General features: G+C 46.5%; 1 protein-coding gene and 1 long non-coding RNA gene across 17 annotated transcripts in view; one reads left to right on the forward strand and one right to left on the reverse strand.

The window, feature by feature from the left end:
• Positions 1-11098, reverse strand: part of LOC133239507 (uncharacterized) — a 30436-nt gene extending 19338 nt beyond the window's left edge. Inside the window, exon 1 of one of the 2 annotated variants that reach the window (XR_009733855.1) lies at positions 10046-11097. This is a non-coding gene — a long non-coding RNA (uncharacterized LOC133239507). Of the gene's footprint in view, positions 1-10045 lie in introns of both variants that reach the window. The other variant, XR_009733856.1, reaches the window with a different exon arrangement.
• The window catches only part of LOC133239499 (deleted in malignant brain tumors 1 protein-like), a 45470-nt gene continuing 33433 nt past the window's right edge, over positions 8089-20125 (forward strand). For all 15 annotated transcript variants that reach the window (XM_061403751.1, XM_061403755.1, XM_061403754.1 and 12 more), the window contains exons 1-3: positions 8089-8195; positions 18674-18736; positions 19767-19796. In XM_061403751.1, coding sequence (XP_061259735.1) covers positions 8135-8195; positions 18674-18736; positions 19767-19796 — 154 coding nt within the window. In that variant the 5' untranslated portion in view covers positions 8089-8134. The remainder of the gene's footprint in view (positions 8196-18673; positions 18737-19766; positions 19797-20125) is intronic.

Genomic DNA, 20125 nt, shown 5'->3' on the forward strand with positions numbered 1-20125 from the left:
AGAACACCCACATAGATGGGCAGCCACCCTCCCTGTCCTTAGGACACCCACACGGATGGGGAGCCAGCCTCCCTGTCTTAGGACACCCACACGGATGGGGACAGGTCTGGACCTCATTTCCCTGGTGCCTCCCAAGTTCACCTCCTCCATCCCCAGCCTCACCCTCCCTTTTCATCACACTCATGACCCCTCCGTTTCATCTGCCTTCCAACCTCCCGCCCTTGGAACCATCTAAGGTTTTACCCGCCCCACGCTGGGTGAGGAGGACACCCCCATCCAGGGCCCTGGGTTGTTTGTCTTTCACTGAATCTTCTCTGGGGGCCCCTCTCCCATCCCCTCCAGGGCTGCATCTGCTGGAGGGGCAGGTTAAGCTTTTGTGCAAGTGGAGGTGACCAGCAGGAAGTTAGAAGTTTGAGGGGGAAGCAGGGACTGGGAAGAGAGAACTGGGGTATGTGTGTATGTCAAGGTCCCTGAAGCCTTGGGAGCAGAAGGAGTCCATCAGGAGGAGGAAAGAAGAGGGGCAGAGGCCCCCAAAATCTCACTGTCCCCAGTGCCCACCCTTCCTCCTGGGCTCCCTGTCTCCGTGTGACTTGGAGCAGAACTGGTCATCCTGTGCTCCTTTGTCCCCTTAGTCGCCACGCCACTGCCATCCAGTTGGCCCCCAGCTTCCGTTCCTGACTTCAGCTACTGTTATCTTCTTCCCCACTGCCACTGGCCCTGCTTCATCCCTGCAGCTCAGAGCCCTGCTTTACTCACCTGGGTGGGGAAGCCAGCAGGTTTGTTTAGTGCAGAATGACCCTCGGAGTCCCTGGGGGTGGGGGTGGGGGGCTTGTTGAAGCCCAGATGACAGGGCCCACTCTGCAGCCTGAGGCTCTGCAGTTCTGACAAGTGCCTGGTTGATGCTGATGCTGGTGGTCGAGGGACCACACTGTGGGAGCCAGTGGGTTAGTGTATCAAATGGCCCAATGAACCTGCGCTAGTACTTGCGACAAAGTCTGGCCCATCCAGAGGAAAGGGGTTCTTCCTCACTCAGGTGCCCTCGAGCAACAATTAAGGTGCCCTTAGACCCATTCACCTTTGGCAGCGCCTTTTCCCGCTGCACTCCTGTTACACTTCTGGTCGATTCTGACGTGTGTAAAAATCACCCACCTCCGCCTTCCAGGACCGGTACACTTGGTTTTGAGACTCAAGGACAAGAGTGATTTGGGTGTGTTTACTCACGGTTGGCTTGGCTGGTGGTTCAGTGTTTCTAGACGGTCATGCATGCGAGCGGTGTCTTCCATTTCCGTTTCATCCCTCCCTCTGTGTTATTTCCCAGTCACAGGCGAAGGCGTTGAAGGAGATGGGGATGAAGGGCCTTCCTACAGCTCAGGACTCTTCTAGACTCATCACCAGTGCCTCTGGACCACAAGACTTCTCCTCCTAAGGTAACTGAGTTCTTGTCTTTTAAGTTAACAAAAGACTGTCAAGTGCCACCCTTTTGAAGCAACGGAATTGAACATGAAAAACTATGAAAGGAACCAATTTGGCTGTGGCCCAAGCTCTCCTGTGCTCTGGTGGGAGGTGGTCTATCTGAATCTCTTTAGGTCTCACTTATCAGGGGCCCCATGTTGGGGATGTAGGAGGGTGACCATAATGACGAGCCTTTAGAGGAACCCAAAACAGTTCTTTATGCAGAGACGTCCAAAGGGTAATGACAGGCTCCACTATCTCGATAAGAGTTTCTTTTGGGCATCGCGCAGTTTCCTTGTTCTCATTCTTTGTTCCCCAAGCAAATTATTGGCATATAATTTGATCTTTCAAACAAAACAGTCCTTTAGTCAAAGGATACTCCTATTGCAAATGAATGAATTGGTCTTCCTGGCTCACCAGTTAGTGTCTGGCGAGTGTATTTAGTGTAACTGGATTTTCTAGAATCTGATCGCACTGGAGTGAGTTGAACTTGAAAAGGCTAACACTCCATTATGCTGACAACCCATGGGCATCCCTGCCTGAAACAGCCATTCCCATCGTTCCCCGACACCCTGGGTTTCCTTCACTTTGCTGTTGGACCTTCACTTTTTTTTTTTTTTTTACTTTTTATTTTATATTGGAGTATAGCCAGTTAACAGTGGTGTGATACATACACATGTATCCATTCTCCCCCAGACTCCCCTCCCATCCGTGCTGCCGTATCACATTGAACAGAGTTCTCTGTGCTATCCAGGAGGTCCTTGTTGACTATTCATTTTACATAGAGCAGTGTGCACACGTCCAGCCCAAAGCCCTAAGAGTCACTTTCACCCACCTATCCCTTCTGGTGACCATAAGTGCGTCTCTAAGTCTGTTTATGTTTTGTCAATCAGTTCATTTGCGTCATTTCTTTGTAGATTTTTACAAATAAGGGATGCTGTGTGGTATTTCTTTTTCTCTGACTTATTTTACTCGGCATGACAACTCCCGAGGGAGGGTTCCCCGCTCAGTTGCAATAACCCCCTTGGAGGGAGAGTGTGCTGGGCTTCATTAACCTTTGTACCTTAACAGGAAAAAGTGAAGGAGGAAATAACTTCATGGAGATGGTCACAACTATGATTTTTCCTCCCTGGTTTTGCTGCAAGACGACTGGGCACCACAAGCTGCCTATACCACTTTTAACTGTGTCGGTCTAGATGTAGTGTTGCCTTTAAAACTATTCTCCCTTCACTCTTCCAGGGAGAAGCCACTTAGCATCTTTCGTGGGGCATATGTCAAAAAATTCTGCGCTTGTTCTGATGACCCTAGTGCCAGTTTTCCTGCTCTACCTGCTCCTTTGAATGTTTCTGCACAGCAGGGCATCCTGCGGTGAAGGGCACTTAGACACGAGGCCCACTATTTGAATAGAAAGAGTCTTCTGGGGGAAAGGGAAAGGCTTTGGAGTCCAGCGGGAAAATACCAGACTTTAGAGTCAGACTTCACTTCAAGCTCTGGCTATACCACTTTCTTTGTGACTTTCAGAAAGTTACTTAACTTCTCTGAGCCTCAGATAAGGAATCCCTGAAGCAGTTATTGAGCTAGTGTGAGATTTTGACCACCCTATCCAAATAGCCCTTCCTACCACACATACTCACCATTCTATCACCTTGCTCATTTCCTTCCTAATTCTCCTCCCACTCTGAAATGTTTCTTCCTATGGATTTACCTCTTGCCTATTGTCTATGTTACCTTAGTTATAAGGCCCATGAGGGCAGTTCCGAGGGCCTGCATGCTCAGTTGTGTCTCCTTCTTTTGAGACTCCATGGACTGTAGCCCACCAGGCTCCTCTGCCCATGAACTTTTCCAGGCAAGAATACTAGAGTGGGTTGCCATTTCCTACTCCAGGGGATCTTCTCAAACCAGGGATCGAACCTGCATCTCTTATGTCTCCTGCATTGGCAGGCGGGTTCTTTACCACTAGCCTCACCTGGCAAGCCCATGAAAACAAGGGTCATGTCTATTTAACTTTGGACTTCAGCCCCATTAGCTAGAGCAGTGCCTGGAACATTGTAAGTGATCAGCACTTATTTGTTGACTGAACAGGTGAATGGATAGCATAATCTATAGCATGTGGTTCACACTCTGTTGACGTAGAACTCACTCAAGCCATCTGAGTAAAGAGCCCTGGTCTTCCTCTTTCCTCTTCCTCTGTCCACACTCATTCAGTCAACTCATTCCACAAGTATTTCTTGAGCGCCTATGATGTGCTAAGTATTGTTCTGAGATTCTGGGGATACATCAGTGAGCAAAACAGACACAAAGTCCTGCCTTGTGGAGCTTGTGTGAGCAGACAGGCAAAAGAATGAGGAAGTAATATATAAGAAGGCCATCTGGTGAAAAGAGCTGTGGAGAGAGGAACAGCCAGGGAAGTGGGAGGGAGTGCAGTGCAGGGGTGGTCAGGAAAGGCTGCCCAAAGGAGACGATAGGTCAGAAAAGAAGGAGGGGAAGGGATGAACTCATAGCTTCCTGGGGGAAAAGTCTTCTGGGCAGAGAAGACAGCAAGTGCAAAGGCCTTGGGGTTGACAATTGGTAGGGTGGGCTGGGTGGAGAGAGGCCATGGGGGTTGAGTGGGGCCTTATAGACCATGGTGAGGGCTTTCAGTGTTATCCTGAGAAAGATGAGAAGAATGTGATGAGCCTGCTATTACCTATTATCAAGGGCCACTAGAGGGCTGTGTTTGTGACTGGAAGATTCTGAGGTTGGACCATGTTCAGCAGGGAGCTGTATCAGTCCTCCTGCTCTCCATCCTTCTCATGGGAGGCAGTTTCTGCCACCCTGGACACTGGCTTGGTTCTGCCAGTCCCTTCCCTCCCTGGACCTCGGTGTCCCCTCCTCGAGGCTATTGGTGACCCTGGAAGGCGGGAGGGCAGGTTTCTGCTCTTGATGACCACCTTTAGCAGCCAATGCCCACTGAGCACCTGTTCAGCTTGAGGCATCCGATTACAGAGGAAAGGATGAGACTCCGCTTGGTCCTCAGGCTGGAGGTTGGGGTGGGGTGCGGGTCCCTGGTAGCTTGGTTGGGAAGGCAGGCTCTCAGAGGGCAAAGCTGAGTGACATTGCAACAGTGCATCATGTACACCGTGCCCAAAGGGTTGTTACAATGGTAACAGTGGCTGACAATTAAGTCGGGTTACTCAGCAACAGTGAAATTAGATATTAGGGATCAACCTGACCCCCGAAGGGGAGCCATGGTCACCCAGACCTCCAAGGTCCGGAAGCAAACGGTGATGCCTCAGAGGCCACAGGCCCTGACTCTTCCCACCCAGGTCTGTTCCAGGTCACAGGGTGGCAGGTAGGATGTAGAGCCAACCTCTGGGGAAAGGGGCTTAGATGACCCAAGGTGAGGGCAGGTGCTTGCTCTGGGGAGCCCCCTGGGGACCCCAGCACAGTGTCCAGATGGAGCCCTGGCAACCCCAGGAGCCTCGCTGGGCCTCCAGGTCCTGTGAAGAGAGGGGCTGGCTTCCCTCAAGGAATCCCCAGCCCTGCCACAGGCTGCCCTTTGGGAGGACAGGGCTTGGGGGTGCTCGCTGAGCTGGCAGGGACTCCCTTGCCACACCCAGAGGGTTCCACTGACCTGTTCCTACTTGGAGCTTCCCTGTGATTTTCAGTTTAGGAAAGGGTTCTGTTGCTTAAATAAAGCTGTGAATGACCCCTACAGAGGTTTCTTCCCAAGGCCATGCCTCCTGGACTGAGGTCCAGCCCTGGGTTCTACCTTCCGGGATTTGCAAGAGCAGGTGTTCAACAGGTCGTAACCACCTGGGGAAGGTCATTGAAAAGCAGGGTCTGAGGGCCGAGTCTTGGAGCTTCAATGAGTTTTCCTTCTTCCCGCTGTCCTTAATGGCAGATTTTGCTAGGAAATAGAGCTCTGTGGCTAGGATTTTGCTAGGAAATGGAGCTCTGTGGCTCTTTTTCCACCCAGACACGCTGCTGACGTAGATGCTTCTAATCAGCGGGATGGAGAGAGAGAGGTGAGCCCTCTGAAAGGGGTGCGTTCCCCCGGGACCCTCCTTTCTGCACAAGAGGAAGCCCTCTCTGAACAGGGTCTGATAAAGGGCTGTGGGCCTCGGGCCAGGAAGGGGTCCTGGTGATGAAGGACCCACATGGGGGTGGCATGTGGGTCGTGGCCCCATGGTCTTCTTCCTGCACACCCAGGACCCCCACCTCCTTCCTGCTCCACTGACCTCACCCATCTTCCCACCTGGATGCCTCCCCAGTGGGCTTTGGAATGACGGGTAGGTCCCCTCCACTTCCTTCTTCCTGGTATCTTCTGAACAAAAAGCTCACAAGCCTTTGTTGTGTTAGGATCTTTACTGCTGACCACAGGGGGTAGAGGATGGAGTCATCGCAATGACAAGAATGAGGAAGGGCTGCTGTCCTTCATGCTCTGAACTGAGTGATCCATGGGGCTTCCTCTCCAGTTTTAGGGCAGGATTCCCCTCCCCCAGCCTCCACTGTCACACTGTCCTGTGTGAAGGTCACTCCTGTTCCTCATCTGGTTTTCCCACTCTTGGTTGCCAAATGACTCCCGATTGCATTTCGTCTCACTTCCTTAGAGAAACTGCCTCTGCCATTGAGTCACATGGTTTTTCTCCCCCTTAGCAACTTGCACTAATACTCTCGCTTATTGCAATGGTCACCATGCAGGTCTGTCTCTAAGACAAGACAGTCTGCTTCTGTGGGGGAGGGACCTTTTGTACCCCCCTCCTCCCCTGTGGATATTTTGTATTCCTGCCTCTTATTGCTTTGTTTTGCTGTGTGCAGGATGGGTGCACAATCATGGCACCCTTTTTTTATGATCCTAAACCTAACGCTTCCGAATGCAAACAATCATAACCCCCTCTCATAATAACCATCATAACATAATAAGCAATAACAAACGATCATAACCATTCCTGTCATAAACATAAGAGGAATCCACTGTGGTATCTGGTCTTACGGGTTCCCTAGCAGATGTGTATCCTGCTTCTCCTCTCCTGTCACCTGACACTTATCAATTGTTGGGCTGCCAGTAGGACAATGGGAACCAGTCAAGTCCCTCGGAAATGTGCCTCTTCTCATCAAGGGGAGAGGAGGAATTGGGAACAACAGGAAAAGCCATAGGATTGAAAAAAGGAATCCAGGGTTGAATGTAACTTTCATCTGGATGGAGCCTAATGCAGACATCTGGCCCGAAATCCTGCCTGGTGACCAATACAAGGCATGGGTTCCTAGTATCCTTCCAGAACGAAGCTGCAGGAGATCAGGGGTTAACAACTCATGGCAAGGAAGCTGAGGTGCCATCTCATAGTGTCGACATCTCAGCTGAAAGGCAAGACAGGGCTCACTCAGGCCAGGATAACAAAGGCAAGTCCTGAAAAGCCATATGCTTCTGACCGAGAGTTACTGACCATCAAGAGAATTTGGGGAGGGGAAAAAAAAAAATAGAACAACAGGAAACGTTCTGGGGAGTTTTACCAGGGAGTTTTACCAGAGTCTGGTGATAAACACCAGGGATCCCAAAGTTGTATCTATGTAAGAGAGGGATTGTGGGCAAAGTTGGAGGAGGTTGGAGGCAGGCTTGGTGGGTTTGCCAGGCTGGACAATAAAAAGGCTGAGTGCTAAAGAACTGATGCTTTTGAACGGTGGTGCTGAAGACTCATGAGAGTCCTTTGGACAGCAGGGAGATCAAACCAGTCAATCCTAAAGGGAATCAACTTTGAATATTCCTTGGACTGATTGATGCTGAAGTTGAAGCTCCAATACTTTGGCCACCTGGTGGGAAAAGCTGGCTCATTGGAAAAGACCCTGACGTTGGGAAAGACTGAAGACAGGAGAAGAAGAGGATGACAGAGGATGAGATGGTTGGATGGGATCACCAACTCGGTGGACATGAGTTTGAGCAAATGCCAGGAGATGGTGAAGGAAAGGGAAGCCTGGTGTGCTGCAGTCCATGGGATCTCAAAGAGTTGGCCATGACTGAGCAACTAAACAAAAAAAGGGTCAGGCAACGTGAATCCAAGCCTGTGAATGGTTGGAAGTGGTTCAGTTCAAGGTCACATATTTCTCAGTTCCTGGGTTATGGAATGAGTATGAGACCCGGAAGTCGATGGCTAAAGCTAATATAAGCCCATGGAATCCATGGATATCTCTCATGTCTTCTCCTCTCCAATCATGTCTGCAATGTCTTCCTCATTTCTTCAAGGCCAGGGGCCAACAGAAGAGTGCCCTGCCAGCACAAACCATCCCAGAGATGCTTTTCCCCTTGGCACCGTGTCCTGTATTTGCTCAGCAGCCCACATCCTGCTCTGCCCTGAGCCTTGGAGCAGACTTCCCACAAATTCATTCACATTCTCCCAGATTAAAGTCAAGCCTATATTCAGGGAGCGCTTGAGAGACTTAGAGGTTCACCTAGAAGGAAGTTGGAAATTGCACTGCTAATATCAGCACTTTTGCAGTTGGGAAATTGCCAGACTGTCATACAACAATCAGTCTAACCCACCTAAATTGTTCCACAGATTAGCCATCGATTGTTAGAAAAGTCCCTGACTTCCTTTATCTTTATGGCACCAATACAAATATGGTATCCTGGAGGACACGCCTCCTTTTAACTACGAACCTATAAATATCAAGGCATTTTTACTGAGATTGAGAAGAACCCAGCAAAATGGGGATCTCCACAGTCATCCTTCAAATATGTCTTTTATTGGGTCAAATTCTATCTACAGGTATTATATTTAATTATTACATTTGTTTTTCACTGCTGAAAATCTGAATCGTGGCAAATTATATCTGTTTCTTGGTGCTATTCCTTCATCTCAAGAGGAGTTTTATATCAAGAACGGGGGGATAGTTCTTTGGTGATCATTGTAATTGCAAAGATTTTTTGCTTTGTTTCTGGCTGAGAAATGCAATGGTTGTAGTTAGACAAAGCCAATCACTATGTCACTTGTCTTCAGTGAGTCACTCAACTAAGGAAATGATTGATTGGTTTTAGAAAAATTCCTGAAATTAAGGAAAAATGTATATTATTAAAACTTTGTTATCATGGATTAAGCCTGCGGTTTGTGTATTGACGAACATGGCCAGCAAAGATTGCCCTGTAAATGTGCATAATGTGACTTCTATCTGCAGGTGTGTCTGGCTTGATAATTAACAATTACCAGGCAAAATCAGATCACATAGCTGAGCACAGAAAAGATCATTAAGATTCCAAATCTATGTCTGTCACTGCTTTATTTTTAAATTTTTATTTGTTTATTTGGCTATGTGGGGTCTTATCTGGGGCACGTGGGACCCTGGCTGTATCATATGGGATCTTCCGTCGCAGCACATGAGCTTAGCTGCCCTAAGGCATATGGGATCTTAGTTCCCTGCTGCTAAATCACTTCAGTCGTGTCTGACTCTGTGTGACCCCATAGATGGCAGCCCACCAGGCTCGCCCATCCCTGGGATTCTCCAGGCAAGAACACTGGAGTGGGTTGCTGTTAGTTCCCTGACCAGGGATCAAACCTGCATCCTCTTCATTGCAAGGCAGACTCTTAACCACTGGACCAGCGGGGAAGTCCCTGTCTGTGACTGCTTTAGATAAATGATCTGGAGATTAGTTTCAAGCACATCTTTGTGTTCTTAGAATGTCAAGTGACAAAATGGACATGAAAGAGCCCTGGGCAAATCACCGAGACCTTGAACTGCAATGTCGCTTTACCGAGATGCTCAGTGAACAGGACATTTAGCCAGTCTGTTTATCATTCCTCCCTTCCTGTCTGTCTCTCTCTCTCGTTCTCTTATCTTTCGCTGTCTCTGTGTCTAGGTCTGTGACAGGAAACTCACTGACGGGCAACACTTGCCTTCCCCTCTTGTCAGGAGGACCTCGGTGGGTACTGGCTCTGGACAGACTAGGGGCCAGAGACTATGTCTCCATCAGAATACTGGGAAATGGAAGGCAGTGTTCTTAGCTCTGGCTTTTATCAATATGAAGTGCATCCCCAGACTTGCACTGGCTCTGAAAAGTGACAGGGGGTTCACGTCAGCCCCTATGGGACAGGGAATGAACTGACCTGTCCTTATCTACAAAGGGGTCTTCCTTGATAGCTCAGATGGTCAAGAATTTGCCTACAATGCAGAAGACCCTGGTTCAATTCCTGGGTCAGGAAGATCCGCTGAAGAAAGGGATAGGCTACCCTCTCCAGTATTCTTGGGCTTCCTTGGTGGCTCAGCAGGTTAAGAATCTGCCTGCAATGTGGGAGACCCAGGTTCGATCCCTGGGTTGGGAAAATCCTCTGGAGAAGGGAAAGGCTACCCACGCCAGTATTCTGGCTTGGAGAATTCCATGGACTGTATAGTCCACAGGGTCACAAATATTCGGACACGACTGAGTGACTTTCACTTCACTATCTACAAAGGCTTATGTAGAGGGGCTTACGGCACCCTCTACAAGTGGCTTGAGGGGGCTGTGGTTGTGCATGTGCACACACGTGCACAGACACGCATGCCTGCATTTGCATTTTAGCCTTGAGAATTAAACCTCTGCAAAGTGGTTGCTCTGTACCAGGTATTCTGTGAGACAGACACCTACCTTTTCTTGTCTAAATCTGCTGACAACTCCCAAGTTGGGTATCCACCCTGCAGATGAAGAAACTGAGGCTCAGAGAGGTTCTGTGTCTTGTCTAAGGTCAGCAGTTGTTGCAGGGCTGGGCCAGGATTTGAACCTGGAGGAGGTCTGCTGGCATTTGAGTAAAGGATTTGTCCGGTTAGCTCCCACTGTTTCTTGCGGAGAACTCGGCTAAGGAGATGAACGGTGGCTTTCAGGTCAGCGCTGGAGCCCTGTGGAGGAGCTCCGTGCTGGGGAAACCCAGGCAGCAGACACTGCCCAGTTCTAGTCTCTGCACCAGTTCTTGAGAAAAAGTCAAAGAGTTCAGGTTTGTGCTGGTCTAAAGCAGCCATGAAACTCCTTCTGCTCCTGGCAATGTCTTTGGTTCTGCCATTTACCAACTCTGGGCCTTTGCAAGCTTCAGTTTACTCACTTTAAAATGGGCTTGTGTTCCAGCTTCATAAGGTTGTACAGACATGGGCTCACCCATTCGGTGTCTGGCATGTGGAGTGTCTGGGCACCATCCACCGTTACTCTTCTGGGCATAATCCTAACACGACTTCATAAATGCAAGGCAGCATGTTGGATTGGATCCTAGAAAAAGGAAAAACTGGTGAAATCCAAATAAAGCCCAGAGTTTTATCAGTAGGAGTGTACCCTTGTCGGTTGGTAATTGTGACAAATGTAGCTTGGTCATAGGAGATGTTATCATGAAGGAAAATTGGGTAAGAGGATATGGAAACTGTATTTTCTGCAACTTTTCTGGAAAATTATTTCAAAATAATCTTTTTTTTTTTAAACTCAACTTCCCTGGTCTCATTTCTTCAAGGTCAAAATGAGAAAGTAATAATTGCTTACAATTAGTTAATGCTTGTACTTCCCCTTTTCACAGTTTATCAGGGATTTGGGCAATAATTAACACATTAAAAAGAAGGAGGAAATTGTAAGATGTCCTTAGGTGGCTGACACTGGGCTGGGGTAGGCACTTCTGTTATCTTTTAAATAGGTCCCACAGATGTCTAATTATTCCCTCATCAGCTCTCTTGGCTGCAACTTGTCTTTACTGCACAAGCTACCCTCTGGGTGTTAGGTCACTCAGCCCAATCTAGGTGTGGAATGTTCCAGAATGAAGAGGAAGTCCAAGGCCACGCCCAGAGCCTGAGTCTCAGCCAGGCACTCAGGACCCTTGCTTCCAGCCTCAGGTCTCTCCACAGCTGGCTTGACAACCCCCACCAGGGTTTCAGTTTCAACCTGTCCCCTGCTATTTCCACCCCATGATTTTATTTGTTCTGCCCCTTTTCCAGCAGGATGCTTTCCAGCAGGATGTCTTACAGTGCAGAGCACTTCTGTCCCGGCCACCTTACACCCTCAGGAGCTGCCTCTTGCTGTGGTGACTGCTCTCACGCTGTTGCCTCCACCTGGAACACAGTCTTATTCTTCCCCTCCCCACCTCCTCAGCTCTGGCTAAATCTAGCTGCTCTTTTTTAAATACCATGGGCATTGTCCCATCCAGGAACCCTGACGTGTACGCTCAACACACAACCACACACACTCACAAGCCATGTGTCATCCGATGCTTGCCACTCTTATTCTCCGATAGCATCTTAACTCTATGGATTTTTCTAGAGATCCTGCTATGCAGGGAGATCCTGGAGGGCAAGAACCGTGTCTGGCTCACTTAGTACAACAGCATGCATCCCTTAGAGCCTAGCAGAGGCTCCTGCTGGCCGTAATGGAGGGGCAGGAGGACCCTTCCTGAGCCATTCTCTGTGCCCTGGGCCAGGTCCTGAAAAGTATTTCTCATCCTTATGTATAGTTTAAAGGGAGCCAGACACCATACTGGGGCTTCCCAGGTGGCTTAGTGGTAAAGAATCTGCCTGCAGACGCAGGAAACACGGGTTCAATCCTTGGTTCTGAAAGAGCCCCTGGAGTAGGAAATGGCTGCCCTCTCCAGCATTCTTGCCTGGGAAATCCCATGGACAGAGGAGCCCAGCAGGCTACAGTCCAATGGGGTGGCAAAAAGAGTCGGACATGACTTAGTAACTAAACAAGACCCCATATCAGGAGCAATCTGTATAGGTGCTAAGTCGTGTCTGATTCTTTGCGACCCTGTGGACTGCAGCCTGCCAGGCTCCCACGTCTGTCGGAATCTCCAGGCAAGAATGCTGGAGTGGGTTGCCATTTCCTCCTCCAGGGGATCATCCTGACCTAGGATCGAACCCACATCTCCTGCATTGGCGGGCAGATTCTTTATCAGTGAGCCACCAGTGAAGCCCCTAAATCTGAGTTTGTTTCTCTTTTGCATGTGTATTCATTTGTGTTGTTTTAAAACTGTATGTAAGTGATACCATACAGTATCCTACAAGTCTCTTCTCCACTCTTGGCTGCTCTAAACCCATGCAATGCTGTGGCATGGAGGAGGTGGGGACAGAGCATCACCAGGTAGATAATGGGGTCATTCACAGGAAAGCCAGAAATGTTGCTTCCCAGCGGATACTCGTGACCACTGAGCATGGAGTGCAGCATATGAGCTGGGCTCTTGAGGAGGGAAGGGCAGGGATGGAGGGTGGACCAGCTATTCTTTGAGTCCCCAGAGCTGGGTTGGAAGGGAAAGAGGACTACAGTGACCAGACTCCCCTTGTCCTGAGATAGGCAACCTGACACTGAATCCCAAATACCTGTCCATTGCTGGGAGGTAATAATTAGAAGACACACCCTCCCTGTGCCTCAAATTCCTCCCTAGAAATGGCCCAATTGCTGCCCGATGACTGCACTTATGTCCTTCCACGCTGTTACCACCCCAAACTCCACCAACCCCAGTGCTGTCAGGGGCAATGCTGACCACAAACTCTCCATCACTAAAGATTATTATTTCAGAATGCTTTGCTTTCTGACAAGTTGAAACGGAATCTCGTTTGCACTTGAATCTTGGGAAGCGGCGGAGCTGAGCTATGAGCACATTTACTCTGGGGTCAGTGCCCTTGACTTCCGGCATCAGTTTCACTGTCAGCGCTGTGTGACCTTTGACAAGCTGTTTCACATCCCTAAGCCTTGGGTTTCCCTTCCATAAAGTAGACTGTGTAATAATCTGACACTGTAATAATCTGATAAAGGATATCCTGAGGATAAAACGAGATACTGCAGGTAGCACAGTTAGCTCAACGCTGGGAAAGCTGTAATTGCCAAGAGATAAGAGCAGCTTATCTCCCTCCCTACACGTCCCCTCCTCTCCCCTCCTTCTCTTTCCTCTTCCTCCCTCTCTGCTTTATCCTTAGCTTCATTTTTTTTCCTTATCTTCTTTTTCTTTCATCCTTGTTCTTTTCCTTTAGCCTACAACCACACTTCCTCCTGAACCTAAAAGAATTTGCCTTCTAAATCACCTGCCACCACATCTCCCGCATTCAGCCTCAAACCACAGCTTTTAATGCACAGTTAGGGTGGAGAGTATAGGAACCAGAGAAACACAGCAAAGATGAAAACACACCTCGTCCTATCACCTGAGATTGGCTTTATTAAAATACGTATTTCTTTCCAATTACATGTGTATGGAAGTGATATCATTCCCCGCTCCCCACGCCCGCCGCACCCCCCCACCCGCCGAGTGGCATGCCAAATCTAGTTCCCTGACCAGGAATCAAATCCATGTCCCCTGCAGTGGAGGCTCAGAGTCTTAACCACTTGACAGCCAGGGAAGTCCCTAAAGGATAGCATTTAACATACAGTTTTTCTATAGTTTGTATTCTGAACATTTTAACATGCATTCATGATTTTGGGAGATTGAAGTTTTTTTTTTTCAAGTTTTATTCTTTTTAAAAAATTTTCTCTTTATTGAGGTATGAATGGCCAAGAAATGTACAGGATATTTAAAGAGCACCTTGTGGTGATTTGATATGCATATGCGTGGTGGAAAGATTCTCCCTCATCTAGTTGAGAACATAGCCATCACCTCACATGTCTATTTTTATTTTGGTGAGAACATTTAAGTTCTACTCCCTTAGCAAATTTCAGATGTATAACAGATGCAGTTTTATCAACTGTAGTCCCCATGTTTTACATTAGATCCTAAGATCTTATTCATCACCTGGCTGAAAGTTTGTGCCCTTTTACCAACCTCTTCCTATTTCTACCACCCTTTTTCCGATTCTTTCTGTAATTATAACAGATAATACTGTGAAGATCATGTTTGTTCATGCATCGTTGTCCACATTAAGTAAATTATGATTTCCTTTGGCTAGATTCTTAGATGTGGAATTACTGAGTCAGAGAGTTGATCTTTTTAAGATTTTAAAGCATACTGTTACATTTTTTCTAGCAATCTACCAATTCTTTCTCCAATAGTAAAAAAGGAGAATGCAATCTTCTACAACTTTGCTGAATCTGAATATTACCATTCAAAACTCTTGGCTGAATTGTTGGATAAAAATTGATGTAGTTATTTTAATTTGCATTTCTTTGCTTTATAGTGAAGGTGAAAAATTTTAAGCCATTTGAATTCCTTTACTTGAACTGTCTGTTTTTATCCTCTATTTTTTTGTGTGAAAGTTAGTATCATCTTTGTTGGTTTATAGAAACTCTCTCTGTCCATTATATTGAACAAACTCTCTCCACTTGGTCCATTATATTGATGACAAATATTTTCCCAATTTGTTATTTGCCTTTAAATTTTGATTTCCTTCTGCACAAATATTTTAACATAATTAAATTTATTGCTATTTTTCTTTGTAATTTCCTGTTGATTTAAAATCTAGACATTTCACAAAAATCAAATAAACATTTAATTAGTTTCCTGTTTTCATTTGTTTAATAAAATCCTGTTCTTTGGTTTTGAAAATTATTTTGCCTTCTGGTGTGAAGTAAATATCTAAAATGATTCTAAAATAATTTAAATTTTAAATTTTGCTTTAATTTTTATAGCTTTATTTTGAATATTTTGGAGCTAATCATAATTTTTTGAATGCTGACAACATGGCAAACACTATATTAATTAAGCATCTGATATAGTTTTCTAACTCTGTCTTCACAATAACCTTGTGAAGTAGGTTAGTATAACTATCTTTTTGCAGATGAAGAAACTAGGACTGGGTGAGAATAAATGGCTTGCCCAAGTTTAGAGACCAAATAAACAGCAGAGCTAGAATTTGAACTCAAGGTTCCTGTCTCCCAGGTTCGTAGGTGGCCAAGACCCCCAGTCCCAAACCCACATTGTCCCTTCCCTCTCCCCAGCAGGATTTTTTTTCCTTTTTCAAGAACTTATCAGTCATTTCTAGCCTATTTATTTTTCTTGATAAACTTCAAAATTGTTTTTTAAAGACCAATCCAAGAGAAACTTTTTGGTGGAAATGATATCAAACCTATGAATTAGTTTAGAACGACTGATAGTCCTATATTCAGTCCTTCCATCCGGAAACCCGCTTCATCTCTTCATCTGAGGAGACAGCCAAGAAGCTTTACACAGAGTTGGTAGTTTCATTCTTCTGGGTTGCTCCTCAAGGGAAGTTTATTTATAGTGTTTTACTTCCTTGGAGCCTGTTTTCATCCACATCTTCCCCTCTGCCCGGTGCACTTCTGCTCAGAAGTCCTGGTTCCATTCCGTGAGCTCTTCTTCTGGACTCCCGACATCCCACAATCGGAGCTCTCAGTTCCCTGTCCTCTGTTTGTCTCTAAGTTTCGTCCACTAGAGCCAATTTCCAGAGGCAGCACTGTGTCATCTCAACATTCCCCTGCCTGCTGGGTCAGGCATCCAGCTGTTGTTGTTTTCAGTTGCTAAGTTATGTCCAACTCTTTGCCACCCCTTGGACTGCAGTGCGCCAGGCTCCTCAGTCCTCCACCATCTCCCGGAGTTTTCACAGATTCATGTCCATTGGATCAGGGATGCCGTCTAACCATCTCACCCTCTGCTGCCCCCTTCTCCTCCTGCCTTCAGTCTTTCCCAGCAGCAGGGTCTTTTCCAATAGTCAGCTCTTTGTATCAGGTGACCAAAATATTGGAGCATCAGTCCTTCACATGAATATTCAGGGCTGATCTCTAGGATTGACTGGTTTGTTCTCTTTGGAGTCCAAGGGATTCTCAGGAGTCTTCTCCAGCACCACAATTCAAAAGCATCAGTTCTTCAGCGCTCAGTCTTCTTTATGGTCCAACTCTCACATCTGTACACAACTACTGGAAAAACCATAGCTTTGACTCTACAGACCTTTGTCTGCAAAGTGATGTCTCTGCTTTTTAACCTGCTGTCCAAGTTTGCCATTCCTTCCGAGGAGCAAACGTCTTTCAATTTCACGGCTGCAGTCACCATCTGCGGTGATTTTGGAGCCCAAGAAAATAAAATCTGTCACTGCTTCCACTTTTGCCCCTTCTATTTGCCATGAAGTGATGGGACTGGATGCCTTGATCTTAGTTTTTTTAATGCAGAGTTTCAAGCCAGCTTGAAACTTACTCTTCTCTTTCACCCTCATCAACAGCCCATTGTTCCTCTTCACTTTCTACAAGGAGCGTGATTGTTGAATACATTATTCCCTACCACTCTGTCAAAACACTTCTGCTGCACAGTAGACAGTGGTTTTCAAACATGAATGTGTGTCAGAATCACCTGGAATGGATACATATTGTTGGGCATCACCTCAAGGGTAAATTCTTAAGTCTGGGGGAGGCCTAAGAATTTGCATTTTTTAAAAACAAATTCCCAGGTGCTGGTTGGTACTGAAGATTCATGGAACCATTTTAAGAGCCATTGTTCTAAAAGAACCCTTTTCTAATGTGACTGGGTCAGGGAGTTGTTTTTTTCCTTCAAAAATATTGTTTAAAATAAAAAATATGATAGATACACATTTAAAATGTTTCCTTTTATCTTAAAACTTATAAACACACTTTGACTCGCCAATTTGTTGCTGTAGGCTTCTCTCTCAGCAGAGGTCTTCTGCAGTTCTGCAGCACCTTTCTTGCATAAATTGCTCCCATTTGGCATATCTATAACTTTTCATTTTTAGTCTCTCTAAAGTAGAGTGTGAAATGAAAGACCTTTGCAAAGCAGCCTCCTAGGTGGCTCAGTGGTAGAGAATCTGCCTGGCAACATAGGAGATGAGAGTTTGATCTCTGGCTCAGGAAGATCCCCTGGAGTAGGAAATGGCAACCCACTCCAGTATTCTTGCCTGGGAAATCCCACGGGCACAGGAGCTTGGCAAGGTACAGTCCATGAGGTTGCAAAAGTGCAGGATATGACTGAGTGACTGAATGAACAAAGGGTATAAGTTCAATTGCTTTAAATATATTTCTCCTTTTTGCTGCCTAACCCACTCAATTTCTTTTGAGCACCTTAGTTTTATTTCCAAAGCATTCACCTTATTTTTTTGAAGGACATCTTTCTATTTGTACCATATTTGATCAATTTACTTAATATTTATTTTAGTGTCAAGTACAATCAACATAAACAGGTTCAGGGCTCATATCTGTCATTCCCTGATCACACAACTTGGTTGGAATGCAAGTTGCCAAGTGTACTAGAAATTAGCCCCCTAGCGCTAGTGGTCAGTAGGTTTACAGAAAGGATGGAGAGCTCAGTGGACCCGGCTCGGGGGTTAGTTACCTAAGGGACAGTTAAAACAACTTTTTGTCTGCTGCCCCTGCTGGGATGCCTTCCATCTAGTGAGTGCTAAGTCACTTCAGTTATGTCTGACTCTTTGGGATCTCCCATGGACCGTAGCCCGCCAGGCTCCTCTGCCCATGGAATTTCCCTGGCAAGAATACTGGAGAGTAGCCAGATATTGTAAACAAAAATATAACACATCCAGCTAAATTCAAATTTTAGATAAAAATTTTAAGTATACACATTCCATGTAATATTTTGAACATACTTACATTAAAGAAGAATTCATTGTTTATCTGAAATTCAAATTTTACTGGGCATTCTGAGTTTCATCTGGCAACTTAACAACTTTCACCCTGTTCTTTCTTGATATATATCTATGCCTTCTTCTAAGCCTTGTTGAAACATCCTGTCCTCTCTGGAGTCCTCCTGCCCTTCTTCCAAGCCCAGGAATTGCTTCTTTTGAGGTTTCCATTTCCCCTCCACTGTGTTCCTCATTGGCCAAAATGGAGAATTACTGGTTAGCAAGTCTGGCTGCCAGGGGCTTCCCAGGTGGCTCAGTGATAAAGAACCTGCCTACCTATGCAGGAGATGCAGGAGACACGGGTTCAATCCCTGGGTCAGGAAGACCTCCTGGAGGAGGGCATGGCAACCCACTCCAATATTCTTGCCTGGGAAATCCCATGGACCAAGGAGCCTGGCGGGCTACAGTCCATGGGGTCACAAAGAATTGGACACGACTGAGCGACTGATCACGCTCACGAGGTTTGGCTGCCATTGGCCTCTGAGCTCCAGAGGATTACATCTTACCTTCAGTGATGGATCCCTCTCCTCCGTGCCCCTTGTGTGGTCAGAGACAGGCCCATATTCCCTGAGTGAATCAATGAGTTAATGAATAATGGGTCCAGCTACCCTCTGAAGCAAAGAGCAAAGCAACTCCCTCTGCTGCTCGAATTAGCTGATGGGAGGGAGGGTGGGTCTGGCTTTAATGCTTGTTTTTGGAAGAGCTCTCATCTGCCTGTTTTTCTTTGTAGTTCCAGCAACATCAGCAACGAGACACACCACAGAAAGTGCTTTCTGGGAGTTACTCAGCTCTGGTAAGTCTACCTGAACTCCAGATAGGCTGGGCAATTGTGGTGCCCAAGGCCACCCCCAAGGACTCAGGAGGGACTGCCACAGAGAATTCTGCTGGGTTTTAGATGTGGGACAGGAAGGGTTTCCTCTGATGGGGTCCACCTAGACCCTTAGCTCCTTCCTTGTGAGGTTCCATCCTGACCATGAGATCGGCCCCGAGGCCGTGTCTGTCCGGTCACACTCCTTTCCTAAGGTCTCTGGCCCTCAGGCGGCCCCACTGGGTGTCCAGCAGGGCGGCAGGGGCAGTGGTGGGGCAGCGTATGTAGCTGAGCCTCTCTGGTGAGAATCACATTCCTTTTCTTCTCTAGAACTGCTACAAGTCTTGGGGGAATAAGGAGTACCCTGGCCTCAGTCAGTGCTCTAAGTGCTAACTGCTTCTGCTCCCTAATTCCTCTTTTATGGCAGTCCTGTGTGTGCATGAGCATACCTGCTTGCGCAAAAGCACAGACTATGATTTGAGCCAAATACAAATAATACAATTGGTAAATATATATACACTGGAAGGTAGAAGAGCGAAATGGTTAAGAGCAACCATCTGAGTACAGGTCCAGCTGTCACTTACTGGTCAGTTGGTCTGAGTCACCTACTCAAGCCAGCTTCCCTATGGGGTTCTATGAGGATGAGCTGAGATGACACTTGTAAAATTCTTGAGTATGATGTAGAACTCTGGAGTATGACTCCAGGTTCCCAGGCTAGAAAATGTTCAACATCATCTGCCATGATTAAGCTTTTAAAAATGGGCCTCCTTGGGTATGTGTGCAAGGAAGAAGAGATGGCATAAGTGTAGACTTCCTTTTTAAAAAAAAAAAAAACAAGTCTTTGTGTACTTTCACCCTGCAGGCATTTTGGAAGCAAGCTTAGATCTCTCATTGCACTAGATCTGCAATTGAGAGTCAACTATAAAAAAAGCAATGGCTCAAAGGTGGATTTCTTGGTTAGGGTCCTTATGCATGAAACATGCACATGTCTGATTTTTCTTTTATTCTTTTATAGTTTCTGAGTCAGATTCTCCCAGAACACATGGTAAGTATTTTGAAAATGGTATGGTGTATTTGGTTTAAAGTTTATCATTCTATATAGCTATTTATATCTGAAGAATACACACAGCCTCTCTGGAACTTAGTGAATGGTATGAGGATTGGGTAATAATGTGATTTGCGTCCTTCATGGAAATACGAAGGCAATAGAAACTTCTTTCAGCTGCAGGACAAATGGACTGTGGTTACACAGTTAGTTTTTTCTTTGATTTTGTTTTGCCTTCACCTCAAACTTCAGTGCACATCAGAATCAACTAGGGTATTTGGTTGAATGCAGGTCCTTAGAATTCACCTCCCCACCCCAGACACTTGGAT

Source organism: Bos javanicus, chromosome 26, assembly GCF_032452875.1.
Source record: "Bos javanicus breed banteng chromosome 26, ARS-OSU_banteng_1.0, whole genome shotgun sequence".
In the NCBI taxonomy this organism is placed as follows: domain Eukaryota; kingdom Metazoa; phylum Chordata; class Mammalia; order Artiodactyla; family Bovidae; genus Bos; species Bos javanicus.